The following is a 20,661-nucleotide window of genomic DNA, read 5'->3' as shown; positions in this document are numbered from 1 at the left end:
CTATGGTCTCTCCCTGGTGTTTCCTGTTGCTTGGTGGTGGTGGGCGCTGACATTCTGTGTGTGTTGCTATGGTCTCTCTCTGGTGTTTCCTGTTGCTTGGTGGTGGGGGGCGCTGACATTCTGTGTGTGTTGCTGTGGTCTCTCTCTGGTGTCTCCTGTTTCTTGGTGGTGGGGGGCGCTGACATTCTGTGTGTGTTGCTATGGTCTCTCTCTGGTGTTTCCTGTTGCTTGGTGGTGGGGGGCGCTGACATTCTGTGTGTGTTGCTATGGTCTCTCTCTAGTGTTTCGTGTTGCTTGGTGGCGGTGACATCAGCGCCGGACTCCGGAGCGCAGGCTCCTGAGTTCCAATCCAAGTCGGGCGACACCCCCCCCCCCCCCCCCCCACCGGCTCGCCTTCCATCCATGCTGGGTTGAGCGTTGAGCTCGCCACTCGGCCTCGTAAAACACACAAAGGTTCGAGTCAGGAATGTTCATATTGTGACCCCGTTAATCCGAAAAACCAATCCAGACACCACGCGCCAGACAGGAATGGCCGACCGTCTGGTGCGACACGCTAGGGAGGATATATTTGCTACTAATGCATTGTCAACAAGAAATAGAAGACTTACCAAGAGATTAATGCTGATGTACATGTCCTATGTGGACACGATTGTTACCTCCATTCCAATATCTCCTGATAGAACAGAGATGATTAGGACACCAGCAGGGACGGCTGCATCAAGGAAGGTACGCAGAGAGACAATACAGAAAGGATGGCCTGCAACTACGAATAGATGTTCAATATTTGTTCGGGATTATTGGGCAGACAGAGCTGAACTGTCAGCATTGGAAGATATGTTCCTCCAGGGGAACAGGTTCGTGTCTTCAGGTCGTCACACAAGGAAGTGTTCCAGAAGGTTCACGAAGTGCACCCTGATGAGGAAAGAAACGTAAACAACGAGCTGATGAAGTGACGTACTGTCCAAGAATGAACTGAGACATCTGACGGACCACTACTTCATACGAGATATGTCGTACCCACAGACCAAAGCAGCAAGCAAATCCCCTGACTCCACCCCCTGTACCAGACAAGCCGTCCTTCACATTCGGTGATTGGTTGTTTGATTGTAATGGGAAGAGTCATATTGTTGCGACAGACTTCTCTTCCAGTCACCCAGAGTTTGCAACAACACAATCAATATCCAGGCAAGCAATCATCACCTTTTCAAAAACTGCGTTTGCGTGGCATGGAGCTCCACAGAATCATAGAAAACCACAGCACGTTACAGGTCCTTCGGCCCGCAATGTTGTGCCGACCGTGTAACCTACTCTAGAAACTGCCTAGAATTTCTCTAACGCGTGGCCCACTATTTTGCTAAGCTCCGTGTACCTATCTAAGAATCTGTTAAAAGACCTGATACAGGACTTTGTGATATGGTGCAACTCAAACTACCTGCGTCTCAATATCACCAAGACCAAGGAGATGGTGGTGGACTTTAGGAGATCTAGGCCTCATATGGAGCCAGTGATCATTAATGGAGAATGTGTGGAGCAGGTTAAGACCTACAAGTATCTGGGAGTACAGTTAGACGAGAAGCTAGACTGGACTGCCAACACAGATGCCTTGTGCAGGAAGGCACAGAGTCGACTGTACTTCCTTAGAAGGTTGGCGTCATTCAATGTCTGTAGTGAGATGCTGAAGATGTTCTATAGGTCAGTTGTGGAGAGCGCCCTCTTCTTTGTGGTGGCGTGTTGGGGAGGACGCATTAAGAAGAGGGACGCCTCACGTCTTAATAAGCTGGTAAGGAAGGCGGGCTCTGTCGTGGGCAAAGTAGTGGAGAGTTTAACATCGGTAGCTGAGCGAAGGGCGCTGAGTAGGCTACGGTCAGTTATGGAAAACTCTGAACATCCTCTACATAGCACCATCCAGAGACAGAGAAGCAGTTTCAGCAACAGGTTGCTATCGATGCAATGCTCCTCAGACAGGATGAAGAGGTCAATACTCCCCAATGCCATTAGGCTTTACAATTCTACGGCCAGGACTTAAGAACTTTTTTAAAGCTATTATTAATGCTTTTTGAGATAGTGATTTAGATGCATATCATATTTTTTACTGAGTTAAGTACTGTATGTAATTAGTTTTGCTACAACAAGTGTATGGGACATTGGAAAAAAGTTGAATTTCCCCATGGGGATGAATAAAGTATCTATCTATCTATCTACCCGCCATTACCGCTGCCCCTGGCAATGCATTGCACACACACACACACACACACACCACTGTCTGTGCAAAAACTTACCTCAGGAACCCCCTTGAAGCTACTAAGAAGCACCTTAAAAATATGCTCGCTCGTGTTAGCCACTTCATCCCTGGCTACCCACACGAACAATGCCTCTCATCAGCTTATACATGTCGATCAGGTCACCTCTCGTCATCCGTCCCTTCACGGAGAAAAGGTCAAGTTTACTCAACCTATACTCATAAGGCATGTTCTGCACCATCCTTGTAAACCTCCGCTGCACACTCTCTATAGCATCTACATTCTTCCTGTAGTGAGGTGACCAGAACTGAAAACAGTAATCCAAGTGGGCTCTTCACAAGGTCTATAAAGATCTAACATTACCTCATGGCTCTTGAACTCAATTCCACAGTTGATGAAGGTCATCACACCATACGCCTTCCTAGCAACATGTCAACCCGTGCTGTAGCTTTGAGTGTCCTACGGATACCGACTCGTTGATTCTCCACACTGCCAAGAGTCCTAACATTAATACTGAGCTGTGTCTACAAATTTGACAGACCAAAACGAATCATTCACACGCAAGTGGGCTGAACACCCCCCGCCAATTCTCAGCCTGTTCCTGCCTCCTAATGATGTCCCCCTTTAACCTCTGACAACCCTGAATGGGAATCAGGATTAAAACCTTTGGCGCTGTGAAGTTCTACTTGTGGCGGACGGTGCGAAGCTGATCGGCGAAGTGCTCCGCTAACTGGCTCAGGGTGGAGGAGCAACACCTTATATTCTGTCTCGGTGCACTCCAACCGGATCAGCTGAACCATAACACCCGCCTTGTCTTCTGAATCCGGAGCCCCAAGGGAAAACAGCACCGGCTCACTACAAGATGACAGCAGAGCTCCGCTCAAATAAAGAAGTGAAACAAAGAGCAGGAGAGTGGTGGTGGAGGGCAACTCGTGGGGTCTGGTTGTCCAGAAGGAAATGGAGAAAGCTCGTGTGGCTTTCCTGGTGGGAGGGGGAGGTGTACATGGACGGGGTATCCACAGTGAAAGTAAGATGATCGGGGCCAGGGGACTTGAAATCATTTGTAATGAGTTTGTGTGTGCTGCTTGGATTTCCAGCATCTGCAGATCTACGCTTGCTCGTGAATGGGAAATTCCGTTTGTTGCGGACGGAGCGAACGCACTTGTCAAAGTCGACTCCTGATCAACGTTGGGTCTCATCGACGTAGAGGAGGCCTCACTGGGAGCAACAGGTACGGCACAGCAACCTGACAGACTCGCAGGTGAAGTGTTGCCTCACTGGGAGCAACAGGTACGGCACAGCAACCTGACAGACTCGCAGGTGAAGTGTTGCCTCACTGGGAGCAACAGGTACGGCACAGCAACCTGACAGACTCGCAGGTGAAGTGTTGCCTCACCTGGAAGGTCTGTTCGTGATCCAGACTGGGACTGAGGGAGGAAGTAAATGGGAGTGTATAGAACTTCCCTCGCTTGCAAGGATATGTTCCGGGGGGGGGGGGGATTAGTGGGAAGGGACGAATGGAATCCTTGTGGAAAGCAGGACGTTGGGGGTGGGGCTGGGTAGGTAAAGATAGGAAGCTGTTTAGTCAATACAACCGTACAAATCGGGAGGTTTATAAAAAATGTCAGCTCCTGTGAATGTGTTTGGTGAGCCCATAGTCGGTGTCTTCCTCGGGTCCACTGTCATCTGAATCTGCCAGGGTGGATGGTGGAGGGTTTTACAGAGATGACAAGTGGAGTAGGGGTCAGACGGGTTCACAGAATGGTGATGGGTGTAGGTGTAGAAGGGCTGTCACAGATGGCGGAGGCTACGCGGATCGGAGATGTTAACAGAAATGGAGAGAGCTGTAGGGTTTGGAACCATTTTCACAGAGAGCGAGTGGTGTAGCAATGTTTCTCCACCACTGGGGGAATGCACTTCACTTCTACCATTTTTGTCTGTAACCAGCTGGAACCTGTGTTGTATCAGAGAACTTTGCTAATAATGTTCGTGCATCACGATGCTGATGGTACCTGAGTACTCGACTGCAGACCGGCAGCTGTGTCACTGGGAAAATGCTGAACACGCTGATTAAGCAGACAAACAGAATGCACACTGACCTTGAACTTGTGTCCAAAGCAGTGAATGTACACGCTTGTGCTTTTTTGGAGAACAGCTATTACTCGCTCTTGTACCGGTCTTCCCTTGCTGCAAGTAAAAATAAGCGCTGTTATGACTGATACACTCTTTTGAGTTAATTGTTGGTCATAAGACAAAGTGAAAAGGTGCTTGACACCACCTCCTACCCAGACACCCAATCATACCTGCACCTTACTCCCCACGGCTTCGCCATCTCACCACTACACCGCAAGTCATAGGAACTGAAATACTCATTCCATTCATTGAGTCTTCTCCACCATTCGATCATGGCTATAGGATTTTCCCTCTAAACCCCATTCTGCTGCTTTCTACCCTTCACCTTCAACAGCCTTATTAATCAGCAACCCATCATTTACTTACTTAAAGCCTGTTACGCCGCTGGTGTTTAGGACAGCAACGAAGAGGTTCACCAGGATGTGTCTGGATTAGAGGCATGAGCTGCCGTGTAAGGAGAGTTCGGACAAACTTGGGCTGTTTTCTCTGGAGTGGAGGAGAATCAGGGTGACCTGAGAGAACTTGATCAGAATAAGAGAGGGATAGAGAGAGTAGATAGCCACCATTTTTTAACCGTCCGTGTCAAAATGTCTAAGCCCAGACAGCATGCTTTTGGAGAGATGAGGGAGCTGTGGAATTCATTGCCACGGACGGCTCAGAGGCCAAGCCATCAGGTTTAGTTAAAACAGAATTTGATCAGTACTTGATTAGTAAGGGTGTCAAAGGTCATGGGGGAAGGCAGGAGAATGGGGTTGAGAAGGAAAATAACAGACACTGGGACAGGTACAGAAAGAGGAAACTTTAGAGTGAGACGTGTTAAGGACAGACAGATGGGACAGACTCAGATAGGGGTTCTTGTCCGGCACGGAGCAGTGGGGCTGAACACCGGTTCGTTTTCCACTCTCGGACCGTCACTGAGACCATTTCTCATCAGTACACGTTTTACAAACAATACGTATCATTGATGAAGTTCAACATAAATTTATTATCAAAGTGTGTGAACAAAATGCTATCAAACAATTAATTCCTTTTCTTCTTGACAAGGCAACTCAATGCTCACCCCCAGCCTGGGGTAGGGAATGGGACCAATTCCAGAGGGGGAGGAGTGGGTGAGTCTGGGACTTTGTGAAGGAGCCCTAACTCCATCCTCCTTATTCCCCTTTTCCCTTCTCACTCCCCTCCCTCCCACTCCACTGCATGTGTTTGTGTGTGAGAGACCTGCCTGCCCAGTCACACACCATCAGCGATGTGCGCTTCCCCCAACACATCACACTCCTCTGTACACAGCAATTCTCACCAGCTCAGAAGATCCAAAAATCTTATACCCTCCCTCCTGCACCAACTCCTTAGCCACGTGTTAAACAGTTTATTCTTCCTCTTCCTGGCCCGTGGCACAGATGGCAGTCCTGAGGTCACAGCCCTGGACGAGCAGCCATTTAACTTAGCAGCTCACTCCCTGAACTGCCTTTGAGAAGCTCGTTACTCGACCACCCTATATCATTGTTACCCACATGGACCACGACCTTCACTGTTCATCCTCCCGGGAAATGCTGAGCACTCGACCGGAGATGTCACAGACCCGAGCACACAGGAGGCAACATATCATCCTGGAATCTCATTCTCACCCACAGAACATCCAGTCAGTTCCCTGAGCTGCTGAATCACCTCTGACCACAGCTCACCTCTTCTCCATCCTTCCCTTCTCAGCCTCAGAGCCAGAGAGACCCTGTTGCTGTGACTTTCCTTTACCTGGTCATCCCCACCATCCCCGACAGTATCTAAATTGATATCTGTGTTGTTCAGGGGGATGGACACAGGGGTAAACTGCACTCGCTGTTTCCCCCTTCCCCTTCCTGTCACCCAGTTTCCAGTGCCGTGCACCTTCGGTTCAACTACCTCTCTATATGTCCTATCACCCCTTCGGCCTCCCGAATGATCTGGAGTTCATCCAGTTCCAGCTCCAACTCCGTAATGTGGATTGTTCGGAGCTGAAGCTGGAAGCCCTTCTCACAGGTGTAGTTATCAGGGACACAGGAGGGTCCCCTGCCTTCCCACATCCCGCAAAGCTTTCCACTATCCCGCCTGTCAACTCCACTGTTCTAACTGAGCAAATGTTAAGATAAAAATTCTAGTTCCATCATGATTTTGCCTTCTCTGATTGAATGTGGATCAGCATGTGAATGCCTTCCCACAGTCTGATCAGGTGACCACCCTCCCCACAGCGTGAACCCACCACTGTCTCTGCAGTGTGGATCAGTGTGTGAATGCCTTCCCACAGTCTGAGCAGGTGACCACCCTCACCACAGTGTGAACCCACCACTGTCTCTGCAGTGTGGATCAGTGTGTGAATGCCTCCCCACAGTCTGAGCAGGTCCCCACCCTCACCACAGCGTGAACCCACCACTGTCTCTGCAGTGTGGATCAGTGTGTGAATGCCTTCCCACAGTCTGAGCAGGTGACCACCCTCCCCACAGTGTGAACCCACCACTGTCTCTGCAGTGTGGATCAGTGTGTGAATCCCTTCCCACAGTCTGAGCAGGTGACCACCCTCCCCACAGTGTGAACCCATCACTGTCTCTGCAGTGTGGATCAGTGTGTGAATGCCTTCCCACAGTCTGAGCAGGTGACCACCCTCCCCACAGCGTGAACCCACCACTGTCTCTGCAGTGTGGATCAGTGTGTGAATCCCTTCCCACAGTCTGAGCAGGTGACCACCCTCCCCACAGTGTGAACCCATCACTGTCTCTGCAGTGTGGATCAGTGTATGAATGCCATCCCACAGTCTGAGCAGGTGACCACCCTCCCCACAGTGTGAACCCACCACTGTCTCTGCAGTGTGGATCAGTGTGTGAATGCCTTCCCACAGTCTGAGCAGGTCAACGTCCTCTCACTGCTGAAAACAATCTGGCTTTTCGTCAGCCGAGATGAATGTATGCATTAATTCCCACAGTCAGAGCAGATGAACAGCTTCTATACAGTGTGAACTCGCTGATGTTCGCTCAGTGATGTCTGAGTGAATTCCTTCCTGTTCGAGCAGGTGATGTTCAGTCAGTTGAGATGTCTGAGTGAATTCATTCCCACAATCAGAACAGGTGACTGGCATCGCCCAGTGTGAACTCGCTGATGAACTTTGAAGCCTGATGACTGAGTGAATCCCTTTCCACAATCTGAGCAGGTGAACGGTTTCTCCCCAGTGTGAATTCGGCTGTGCCTCACCAGGTTGGATGACTGAGTGAATCCCTTCCCACATTCAGAGCATGTGAATGGCTTCTCCCCAGTGTGAATTCGGCTGTGCTTCACAAAGGTGTCGGAATCAGTGAATCCCTTCCCACATTCAGAGCACGTGAACGGTTTCTCCCCAGTGTGAATTCGGCTGTGCTTCACAAGGGAGTATGAATCAGCGAATCCCTTCCCACATTCAGAGCACTTGAACGGTTTCTCCCCAGTGTGAATTTGGTAGTGCCTCACCAGGTTGGATGACTGAGTAAATCCCTTCCCACATTCAGAGCATGTGAATGGCTTCTCCCCAGTGTGAACTCGCTGATGTTCAGTCAGTTGAGATGACCGGGCAAATCCTTTCCCACATTCAGAGGAAGTGAATGGCCTCTCCCCAGTGTGAACTCGCTGATGTACTTTCAGATTTGATGACTGAGTGAATCCCTTCCCACATTCAGAGCACGTGAATGGCTTCTCCCCAGTGTGAATTCGGCTGTGCTTCACAAGGGAGTATGAATAAGCAAATCCCTTCCCACATTCAGAGCAGCTGAACGGTTTCGCCCCAGTGTGAATTCGCTGATGTACTTTCAGATGAGATGACTGAGTGAACCCCTTGCCACATTGAAAGCAGCTGAACGGTTTCTCCCCAGTGTGAATTCGGCTGTGCTTCACAAGGGAGTATGAATAAGCAAATCCCTTCCCACATTGAAAGCAGCTGAATGGTTTCTCCCCAGTGTGAATTCGGCTGTGCTTCACAAGGGAGTATGAATAAGCAAATCCCTTCCCACATTCGGAGCAAGTGAACGGTTTCTCCCCAGTGTGAACTCGCTGATGTTCAGTCAGTTGAGATGACCGGGCAAATCCTTTCCCACATTCAGAGGAAGTGAATGGCCTCTCCCCAGTGTGAATTCGCTGATGTACTTTCAGATTTGATGACTGAGTGAACTCCTTGCCACATTGAAAGCAGCTGAACGGTTTCTCCCCAGTGTGAACTCGGCTGTGCTTCACAAGGGAGTATGAATAAGCAAATCCCTGCCCACATTCAGAGCAGCTGAACGGTTTCTCCCCAGTGTGAATTCGCTGATGTACTTTCAGATGAGATGACTGAGTGAACCCCTTGCCACATTGAAAACAGCTGAACGGTTTCTCCCCAGTGTGAACTCGCTGATGTTCAGTCAGTTGAAATGACCTGGCAAATCCTTTCCCACATTCAGAGCAAGTGAATGGCCTCTCCCCAGTGTGAACTTGCTGATGTTCAGTCAGTTGAGATGACCGGGCAAATCCTTTCCCACATTCAGAGCAAGTGAATGGCCTCTCCCCAGTGTGAATTCGCTGATGTACTTTCAGATTTGATGACTGAGTGAACCCCTTGCCACATTGAAAACAGCTGAACGGTTTCTCCCCAGTGTGAACTCGCTGATGTTCAGTCAGTTGAGATGACCGGGCAAATCCTTTCCCACATTCAGAGCAAGTGAATGGCCTCTCCCCAGTGTGAACTCGCTGGTGTCTCTGTAGTGTGGATGAACGAGTGAATCTCTTCCCACAGTCTAAGCAGGTGAATGGCATCTTTTCAGTGTGAACTCACTGGTGTTCATTCAGTTGGGATGATTGAGTGAATCCTTTCCCACACAGGGCAGGTGATTGGCCTCTCCCCGGTGTGAACTCGTTGGTGTCACTGTGGCGTGGTTGAGTGTGTGAATGCCTTCCCACCATGTAAACAGGTTACCGTCCTCTCACTGGTGAATTTTTGGATCTATCTTTAGCATCGACAACGGAATGAATTGCTTCCCACTGTCAGAACAGGTGGAGCATCTCACTAAGGTGTGAACTTGCTGATGTATCTTCAGGCTGGATGACTGAGTAGTTCCCCTCCCTCACACAGAGCAGGTGAATTGCCTCTCTCCACTGTGAACTCACTGGCATGTCTGTGGGTAGGCTGTGAGTGAATACCTTCCCACACTGAGAGAAGGAGAATGATATCTCACTGCGATCAATCATCTGTCAATTCAGACAATCAGACGTTAGAATCCCTTCTACAATCAATGCATTGAAGAATTGAACTCCAGTGAACAAATGCTGGTGTGTTCTCAGCTCCCCGGTTCCAGTGGATTTCAGTGAGTTACAACAGAAAACTTCATTTCAGACACAAAACACATTTCCAGCTGGGATGAGATAATTCTTCATCTCCAAGGATTGACAACAGATGTGTCGGTCTTGCAAAGGAAATATTTGGCCACTCCTTATATATCCGGAAAGAGACAGCCCATGCATAAGTGTTCTGCCATTTCAAACCTGTAAAAATATTTGAAAGGACATCAATAGGTGAAGGACAGTTTTTCAGGTGAGATTTTAGTCTGTGGTGAGAAAATAAGAAAAAGGAGTAGGAGAACATCATCTGGCCTGTCTCCACCAACCTGCCTTTTCCCCATCGCCCTTCATTTCCCTACTTTGCAAACATCTATCCAACCTCGTCTCAAATGCATTTACTGAGGTAGCCTCCACTGCTTCATTGGGCAAAGAATCCACCGATTCACCTCCCTCAGGGAAAAGCAGTTCTTCAGCTCCATCCCAAATGCCCTGAAGTGATGTGGTCTAGTTCTAGTCTCACCTACCAGTGGAAACAACCTTCCTGCCTCTATCTTACCTATCTGATTCATAATTTTACATTTTTTTATAAGATCTTCTCTCAATGTGAGCTCTGGCATCATATTACCCAGTTCATCTCAAGCTGAGATATACTGCAGGCTACTGTGGGAAGCGAGGGAGGAGATTGTTGAGCATCTGGCGATGATCATTGTCTCATCAATAGGGATGGAAGAAGCACCCGAGGATTGTTCAAGAAAGGGAGTAGAGGTAACCCAGGAAATTATAGACCAGTGAGGCTTGCATCGGTGGTGGGCAATTTGTTGGACAAGATCCTAAGAGGGAGGAGTAATGTGCATCAGATTAGGGGTAGTCAGCATGGCTTTGTCAAGGGCAGGTTATGCCTTACCAACCTGATTGAACTCTTTGGGGATGTAACATTGATGAAGGTAGAACATTGGATGTAGTGTACGTGGTTTTCAGTAAGACTTTTGATAAGGTTCCCCATATGAGGCTCATTGAGAAAGTAATGAGGAAGGACCCAAGGAGAGCTGCTTTGTGGATCCAGAACTAGCTTGTCCACAGAAGGTAAAGGGTGGCTGTCGATGGTTTGTATTGTGCATGGAGGATGTGACCAGTGATATTCTGCAGCGATCTGTTCTGGGACCCCTCCTCTCTCCTCATTCTGACCTTTAAAAATGACCTTGATGAGGAAGTAGAAGGGTGGGTGTGTAAGTTTGTCGATGACACAAATGTAGTGGGTGCTGTGGATAGTCTGAATGGTTGTCACAGTAGAGCGTGACATCGATAGGATGTAGAACTGGACTGAGAATTGGCAGATGGAGTTCAACCTGGTGGTTCATTTCGGTAGGTCCAATATTAATGATAGGACCCTTGGCAGTTTGGAGGATCAGCGAGATCTTGGGATCTGTGTCAATAGTTCATACAAAGCTGCTACGCAGCTGGAAAATGTTTTTAAGAAGGCCTTCATGAGCAATGGGACTGAGTTCAAAAGCGGTGAGGTACTATTACAGATATAAAAGGCCTTCGTTAGGCCCTACTTTTAGCACTCTGTTCAATTCTGATCACCTCACTACAGGAAGAATGTGGATACTCTAAATAGGGTGCAGAGGAGATTTACAAGGATGTTGCTTGGACTGGAGAGCATGCCTTACAATAATAGGCTGAGTAAACTTTGGAGTGATGGAAGATGAGAGGTGACCTGAGGGAGTTGTATAAGATGATGAGAGGTATTGATCGTGTGGATAGGCAGAGGTTTTTCCCAGGGCTGAATTGGCTAACATGGGGGGGTTAGTTTTAAGGTGCTTGGAAGTAGGTACAAGGGGGATACCAGAGGTAAGTTTTTCACACAGAGAGTGGCGGGTGCATGGAATGCACTGCCAGCGATGGTGGTAGAGGCAGATACAATCAGGGTCTTTTCAGACACTGTTAGGTAGGTATGTGGTGCTTAGAAAAACAGAGGGCTACGTGGTAGTGAAACTCGAGGCAGATTCTAGAGTAGGTTATATGGTCGGCACGACATTGTGGGCCGAAGGGCCTGTAATATATTGCAGACTTCTGTTTCTATGTTTAGATATGAACTCCTCATCTTCTAACATGTCACGGATCAGGCATCCTGACTGACCAACAAATTCTCTGACTGTATTCCCTCTGTATGAGAATGGGCTCTTTCACCCTTCAATCAACCTGTGACTTGGCTCACTTTGTCTCTGTCCTTTCGTATTATTTCAAGTTCAGGTCATGTTCCACAACATTACAAAGTGAACTTGTTACTACATGTCTGATCCTGGAGATTTTCTAATTACTGGGATCACCCCCCCACCTGCTGATTGACAGTGATGAACCCATCGATGGCAATGCCAATGGCTGTGAAGGGGAGGGCAGTAGTTTTTTCTCATTGGAGTGTGGCACCTTTGTGATGTGAAAGCTACAGGTCATTTGTCATTGAGGACGAGAGGATTTACCCAGAGAGAACTAAAGCTGACGGGAGGATTTCTTTTTCACATACAGCTCTAATTCACATTTTCACGAACTGGGAGGTAGGCTCTTCTGAGAGTAACTGGACACCATATTTTTGTTCCGAGGTACTGATCCTTGGATTTTCACAGCTGGAAGCCGGCATTATTTAGGACGTACTTTCCAGGGACAACGCTGGCAGTGTCAACCATGGCTGCCGCTTTACCCAGAAGCGCCCGCGAGCAAGAAACCTATCTGTCCGCCATCCAAGGAACGGGCGATGCGCATGCGCCGCAGAAATGGCGGCGCCGCCAGCTCTTATCCGCCGTAAACTCCCCGTGGCTCGGGTAAATCGCGGGGCTGAGAGAGGCGGAAAAATCTAGAAGTGTCCTGAGCTGCAGGACCAGTGTGGATGGAGCTCATTGTAAGTTTTCTTTAATCGCGGTTCAGACGCTGGTGATTAAGTTCCCACCCCGGCCCCGCTCCTACCTGCGTCCGATCCCTGAGCGCCTCTCGTCTGTCTGAGCGCATGCGCGATATCCGGGAATGGGCTGCGACGCCCGCGCATGCGCATTTGCTTAAACAGGAGAAATCAGCTGATGAGGAAATCCAAAACAACACACACACACACAAAATGCTGGAGGAACCCAGGGGGGCAGAAAGCAACAATGGAGGGGAGAGAACAGTCGGCGTTTTAGACCGACACTCTTCTTCAGGACTGGAAAGGAAGAGAGGGAGTCAGAATGTGTGTATGTGGGGGGAGGGGAGGTGATAGATGAAACCGGGAGATTGGTCAGTGGTGAAGTAAACAGTTAGGAAGCTGATTGCTGACAGAGATCAAGGGCTGGAAAACAGTAATGACGATGCTGATAATAACAACAACAATAATAATAATAATAATAATCATTGTGCTGCCTTTATGGCAGTTATTTAGTTTATAATATTTTCGCGTAGTAATTTGTTAGCATTTTTTAGTTAAAGTTAGGATTGTTTAAATCAATTGATTTGTCTGTAATACATCGCGGCTGCGATGACGTCACATCCGGGTTCGCCGCGTCTTGTGGGGAATTACCGGTTTGAGATTCACGCAAGGGTGGGGGTCACTCACATGTGCTACCATAACGCTGACTAGGGTCTCTCTATGCACCAAAGACACAGTGAAAGCAACGCTGTAAGTCATTAGATAATCGGTATTTTGAGTTAAAATGTTAACGCCGATTCTGTTAATAGTAACGACGGTCGGTAAGGTTTACCTTTTCGTCAGTTAAAGAGTCGGGATAGTTTGTATTGAAGTGTATCTAACGCAGCCAATGGAGCAGCTGGATTCTGACTGTATGCTGCACTTTAATGTAATGTAGTTATTGTAGTTTTACCTTTGCAAGTATTCACAATGTAAATGTGATATTTAGAAGGGAACAAACACTGTACCAATCTTGTATTGTTTTTCAACAGTTTTCACCATGCGTTAATGTGAAGAGTGAACAGTAAATGGTTAATCTTACTGCGGTCTCGTTTGCATTGATTCTGGTTTATCTCGACGTTTACCTCGGCGTTACTTCACACCCGAGCGAGAACGTTACAATCATACATTCTTTATTGATCCCCGAGTGGGGAATTCTTTCGTTACAGCAGCAAGGTTTAAGCAATATGCAGACTTTACTGAAGAATAAAATAGAGAGTAATAATATACACAATAATACTGTACCAATGTGCAAACATAATGTGTGATATAATAATGCAGAGACTATTGAACAACGACGTGTGTTCTCCAGTCGCAGAAAGGTGAACTGTTGTGTGTGCCTTTATTGCATTTGGTAGGAGAGATTTTCTGTAACGATCCTTGTGACTGCGGAGCTGAGTGAGTCTGTTCGAAACGGGGTGGGGGGGGGGGTCCGCTGACAAGTCAGTAGGTCATGCAGAGGATGTGACAGATTGTCCACAATGGATAACAGTTTGCTCCGTGACCTCCTCTCTGCCACTAACTGAAAAGACTCCGGGTTGTTGACAAGGTTGGAAACATCCTTTCTGCTGGTTCTCGCTCTGCCACCAGCATCTGCCAGGATTGGGTGAGCTCGCCGCAACACGTAGGTGATGGCAGCGTTCACTCTCGCAAGAAGCTGCTTGGCAAAGTGTAGAGGGTCCAATGAAGACCTTGACTGCGGTCACACCAGCCTCTCCAGCAACTTCGGCACACGAGATGTGAGGGCAATTGTTCTGTAGTCATCAAGTCACGTTTGTGTTACCTTCTTGGGTAGAGGAACCAAGCAGGAAGTCTTCCATTATAAAGGTGCTACAAAATACCAGACTCGCTTTCAATACCCTGGAGCTGATACCGTCGGGGCCCAACGGCCTTGCCTTGATATACTGTCTCCAGCTGTCTCGTCAGCCTGACCTGTAGTCACAGATAGTGGTGGAGGAGGCGGGGTAGGGTGGTCATACCCATGCAAGAAGGATACTCCAAGGCAGCGGGCTGGAAAAACAGCACATCGGAGAAGTCCTCAGGGGTAGGAAGAGTGTGCGGTCTTGGCAAGAGGTGGGGCAGGGAACAGCAGGAGATGCCAAGCTGAACCTGCTTTGAAAATCAAATCCGATTTATTGGCCCTGTCAAGGCAGCCCTCGATCTTCCTTTCTTTAACCTTGAAGCCAATGATCTGCTTCTTCTGGCCACACGTCCCTTATGCTACTCTGCTGGAGCTTGTACCTCAGCTTCCTCTTGTAGGAAGCTTCACACTTCCTCAGCCCTACCCACAGTTCACTCTGTACTCGTCTCAGTACTTGCTTGTCTCCACACCTGAAGGCTTTCTGCTTTTTTATTTAAAAGTTCTTTCAGGTCACCGGTGATCCAGAATGCACTCTGTCTTTGAACTTGCGTCTGAAGGAGTGAATGTACTGGCTTGCGTGTTTTTTTTTGGACAAAGCTATTATCAGCTCTTGTGCAGTGCTAGTCTTCCCTTGCTGCAGTGAAAATAAATGCTTTGCTGGATGTAATGTCTTGCAAACCCTGCCTGAGTTGCCGTCCACCCGATGACACCTCCAAACACGTTCGAATTTGTTTCTTCCTCCTTGAAATAGCCCTTCGCAAATGATACCTGGTTTCCAGGTACAGGCCTAGGTCACCGGAGTCGAATGCCACAGATCTAGCATTCAGCAGACGACATGCAGTCCTTCAGTCCTGTGATAGATAGATAGATAGATAGATAGATAGATAGATAGATAGATAGATACTTTATTCATCCCCATGGGGAAATTCAACTTTTTTTTCCAATGTCCCATACACTTGTTGTAGCAGAACTAATTACATACAATACTTAACTCAGTAAAAAAAAAATATGATATGCATCTAAATCACCATCTCAAAAAGCATTAATAATAGCTTTTAAAAAGTTCTTAAGTCCTGGCGGTAGAATTGTAAAGCCTAATGGCATTGGGGAGTATTGACCTCTTCATCCTGTCTGAGGAGCATTGCATCGATAGTAACCTGTCTTCTTTGTCTTTTGTAAATGTTGTCTCTGTGGTACAATTTAACTCTTTGCTCTGCATTCACTGGCTTGTTCTTCCTTACATTCCTGTTACACCCATCATCTACTTGTAAACCTGCTGGGTCATCCTTGGCTCTGTCATACTGGTTCCCAGTATAGATCAGATCACTGAACAGTACAGCAAGGCAACAGACCGTTTGGCCCATAATATCGTGTCAAACAATTTGAAAAGTAAATCAGTAAACCCTCAAAAGCTAATCCTTCCAAACAACACAAAGTCCATCTCCATCCATTCTCGATGTACCTATCTAAACGTTCTGCAAAAAACCCTAATGTACTTAATTCCACCACTCCAGCATTCTGAGTAAAAACAACTTACCATTCACATCTACTTTCAAACTGCACCCTCTCCCCTTCAATGTATTGGATATTTCTACCATGTGATAAAGACTCTCCATATCTACTCTACCTGATGTTATAAACCTCTGTCTGGCCTCCCCTCAGCCTCTGCCGCTGCCCAAGTTTCTCAGGACACTTATGTTAACACACGTCCTTTCAACCAGACAGCATCCTGGTAAGCTTCTTCTGCTCCTCCTCCAATGCCCCAAAACCCTTCCTACACTGGGTCAGCCAGAATTATATGCAGTACTGGTGATGTGGCCTAACCGGAATCTTTTAAAGCTGCAACATCACCTCTTGAACTTTTAGCTGAATAACTCAGCCAATAAAAACATGCATTTGCAAGCATCTTAAGCACAGGATGACCTGCGTAGTCACTTTCTAGGAGCTATAAACTTGGACCTCAAACTTCTCTGCCCAGCAACACTGTTAATGGTCTTCCCCTTAACCCTTTACTACTGGCTTTTGGCCTACCAATGTGCAGCACTTCACATTTATCTGTATTCAGCTCCATCTTCCATTTCACTGTCCTTATCTGCGAATGATCTACATTGCGCTGTATTCTTTACTAGTCTTCTGCACCATCCACAACTGCGCCACTCTTGATATCATTCAAAAACTTATTAAACCACCCATCTACATTCTCATCCCGGTCATTCTAATATTTCACAAACAGCAGAGGTCCCAGCAGAACACCATGAATTTCAGACGTCCAGCTCGTATAAGTCTCTTCAAACACTACCCTTTGTCTTTAATCAAGAAGGACTTTGTTAAATGCTTTAGTAAAATCCACGGAGACGACATCATCTGCTCTACCTACAACTATGTATTTTGTAACTTTGACAGAAATCTCAACGGGCCCTGCCCCACACAAAGACATGATGGCTCTCCCGAATTAGGCCCTGGCCTCCAAAAGCTCCTATATACAATCTCGAAGAAGTTTCCCCGGCAATTTTTGTCCAACTGACGTGAGACCTACCGGTCTAGAGTTCTCTGGATTTTCCCTTGTTCCCTTCGTACTTACAGGTTTAACATTCGCCACTCACCCGTCCTCTGGGTACTCTGCTGTGCCGAGGGAAGATACAAAGCTATTGGTCAAGGCCGCAGCAATCTCGTATCTTGCTTCACTCAAAAACATGGCGTAAATCCCATCAGGTCCCAGGATGTTATTAACCTTAATACTCATTAGGAGATCCAATACTTTCTCCTCCTTGTCCTTCAGACTCCCTAACATTTTTATACATAAATACATAAAATGTCAACTAGTCATTATATAAATATATAATATATAAATATTATATAATATTTATATAGTTTCCCTTATTCTTTTCCCTTTGGTAAATACTGAAGAAAAGTACTTATTATGTATTTCACTCATATTCTCCGGATCCAAGCAAATGTTCCCCTCTTTATCCTAGAGGGCTTCTACCTTCTCCCTCCTTATCCTATGTCTTGATACATGTAGAGAGTGCTTTGGGATTCACCTTAACTCTACTTGCCAAGGAATTTTCATGGCCCCTGTGGGCTTTCGTAAACTCCTTGGCAAGTAGAGTTCTTTTCTGGACTCTGAAAACCTTCATCTACTCTATTTAATACTAACTTCCAAAACTTGATGTGCTTTTCCTTTTTCTTCCTGACTAAATTCTTCACCTCTGTGGGCATGCAAGTTTCTCTTTTCTTTCCATCCCATCCCTGTCCTTCATTTTAACAGGAACATACCTTTACTGTGCTTTGTGCAATTGATCTTTAAACTTCTCCCCATGTCGGATGTGGATTTGCCAGAAGAAAGGTTATTTCCAAATAACACTGCTTCGTTTCTGCCTAATGCCCTCATAATTTGCTGAATAGATTCATCACCCACACTAGGTAGTAGTACAATCCCATCAGTTTGATAGAACCCTTTCTGTTCTTGAGTTCTACTCAAAATGGACGCAGTGTCTGAACCCTCCACCGTGTGTCCCCTGTGTGTAGCTCTGAAATTGCCCTGGTTAGTATTGCAAAATCATACCTCTTCTCCCTTCTTCTTTTCCTTTTTTAAAAAGTTCTAAAGCCTGGCAAATTAATCACGTGTCCTTGCTCATCTCTCAACCAAGTCTCTGAAATAGATAGATAGATAGATAGATAGATAGATACTTTATTCATCCCCATGGGGAAATTCAACATTTTTTCCAATTGTCCCATACACTTGTTGTAGCAAAAACTCATTACATACAATACTTAACTCAGTAATAATATGATATGCATCTAAATCACTAACTCAAAAAGCATTAATAATAGCTTTAAAAAAAGTTCTTAAGTCCTGGCAGTTGAATTGTAAAGCCTAATGGCATTGGGGAGTATTGACCTCTTCATCCTGTCTGAGGAGCATTGCATCGACAGTAACCTGTCGCTGAAACTGCTTCTCTGTCTCTGGATGGTGCTATGTAGAGGATGTTCAGGGTTTTCCATAATTGACCGTAGCCTACTCAGCGCCCTTCGCTCAGCTACCGATGTTAAACTCTCCAGTACTTTGCCCACGACAGAGCCCGCCTTCCTTATCAGCTTATTAAGACGTGAGGCGTCCTTCTTCTTAATGCTTCCTCCCCAACACGCCACCACAAAGAAGAGGGCGCTCTCAACAACTGACCTATAGAACATCTTCAGCATCTCACTGCAGACATTGAATGACGCCAACCTTCTAAGGAAGTACAGTCGACTCTGTGCCTTCCTGCACAAGGCATCTGTGTTGGCAGTCCAGTCTAGCTTCTCGTCCAACTGTACTCCCAGATACTTGTAGGTCTTAACCTGCTCCACACATTCTCCATTAATGATCACTGGCTCCATATGAGGCCTAGATCTCCTAAAGTCCACCACCATCTCCTTGGTCTTGGTGACATTGAGACGCAGGTAGTTTGAGTTGCACCATATCACAAAGTCCTGTATCAGTTTCCTATACTCCTCCTCCTGTCCATTCCTGACACACCCCACTATGGCCGTGTCATCAGCGAACTTCTGCACATGGCAGGACTCCGAGTTATATTGGAAGTCAGATGTGTACAGGGTGAACAGGACCGGAGAGAGTACGGTTCCCTGTGGCGCTCCTGTGCTGCTGACCACTGTGTCAGACCTACAGTCTCCCAACCGCACATACTGAGGTCTATCTGTCAAGTAGTCCACTATCCAATCCACCATGTGAGAGTCTCATGGCCTCAACATTACAGTTCCATGTACTGATGCATTTGTGTTATCATCCCATTCCAACCTATACTAGCCCATGGCACCGGGGAAATCCAGGAATTACTATTTGGGAGGTCCTTCTCTTCATCCTATATCCCAATTCTATATATTTAGTCTGTTGAATCGCTTCCACTTCTTTGACAATGACATTGGTGCCAATATGCACCACGACCTCTGGCTGTTCACTCTTCCCCTTGAGAATGTCCTGTTCTGGTACATCTGGACCCAAGCACCTGGAAGGCAACACGGCATCCTGGAGTCTCTTTTGCGGCCACAATATCTCCTGTTTGTACCACAAACTATCAAGTCCCCTATCACTCATGCACTGTCTGACTTTACCCTTCCCTGCCACAGGGGAACCACCAGGGTTTTTACGCCTCATTTTGAACTTAAAGAAAAATCATAGAGTCAGGTACAGGCAAAAGTTACCAAAGGTGTTTGTAGACTCGGTCTGACTGCCAAATAGAAAGTGACCATACCAGAGACCAAAGGCGAGCTGAATGGTGCATTCCCTGGTGGTGAGATAGTCCTTAGTGTACATGGGAGACAGGAGGAAAGAGCCGATATGAGACAGGGGAATTACCGGGGATAGGGTCAGGTCCATATCCATGACAGATATGTCCTGCAGAGACCGAGTCCTAGTTTGCTCTAGGATGAGGAGCAGCTCAAGCCAGTGCCTGATTCCGGGAGCCCAGGACCAGTGGATTTGTCAAATTGTGGCTGGGTGGGAAGATTTTGCTGGAAACGTGATTGTACTCACAAATTGCGGTAGTGCCATTGAGTCCAGTCCTGAGTCTGGGGTGCAGCTCTGAGTAGAACTGGAATTATACCGAATTTCTGACTGCACCGCTTTCCTTTCAGAGACCAAACACCAGTTGGATGGTGTGTCCATTGGCCACAATGTACATCCTAACTCTATACACTCAGTATGTACGATATAATCTCATTTCTTTGACAATGACGTTGGTGCCAATTTGCACCAGGAGCTCTGGATTTTCAGTCTTCCCCTTGACAATATCCTGCAGCTGCTCTTATGCACACTAGACGCTAGCACCCAGGAGGCAACACACCATCCTTGTGTCTCTTTTGTGGCCACAGTATCTCCTGCCTGTCTCCAGTAACTAGTGAGTAAACTGTCACTACCACACTGCCTGACTTCACCCTTCCCTGCCATAGGGGAACCACCAGGGTATCTCCACCTGGTTTGGACTTAAAGAAATTCGTATAAAAAGGTACAGGCAAAAGTTTCCATTAGGTGTTCGTGGACTAAAGCTGACTGTCTCAGAACCTTACCTAAAAGCTGCTACGCCCTGGACATAGAACATCAAGGAGATCAGGACAGAGGCCAAGTCTTGGCTGGTGCAAATAGGAGGTGACCATACCGGTTTCCTTCTGGAGACCAACGGCGAGCCGGATGG

The 20,661-nt window shown here is 47.1% G+C and overlaps 1 protein-coding gene across 1 annotated transcript in view; it reads right to left on the bottom strand.

The window, feature by feature from the left end:
- Window positions 1-20,661, bottom strand: part of LOC140716731 (uncharacterized) — a 343,916-nt gene that overhangs the window by 27,563 nt on the left and 295,692 nt on the right. Inside the window, 2 exon segments of the mRNA XM_073029541.1 lie at window positions 4,340-4,427; window positions 7,423-8,060. Coding sequence (XP_072885642.1) covers window positions 4,340-4,427; window positions 7,423-8,060 — 726 coding nt within the window.

The sequence above is a fragment of the Hemitrygon akajei genome, chromosome 26, assembly GCF_048418815.1.
Source record: "Hemitrygon akajei chromosome 26, sHemAka1.3, whole genome shotgun sequence".
NCBI lineage: Eukaryota > Metazoa > Chordata > Chondrichthyes > Myliobatiformes > Dasyatidae > Hemitrygon > Hemitrygon akajei.
The sequence above is the reverse complement of the archived record's forward strand: the minus strand, read 5'-3'. Positions and strand labels throughout refer to the sequence as shown.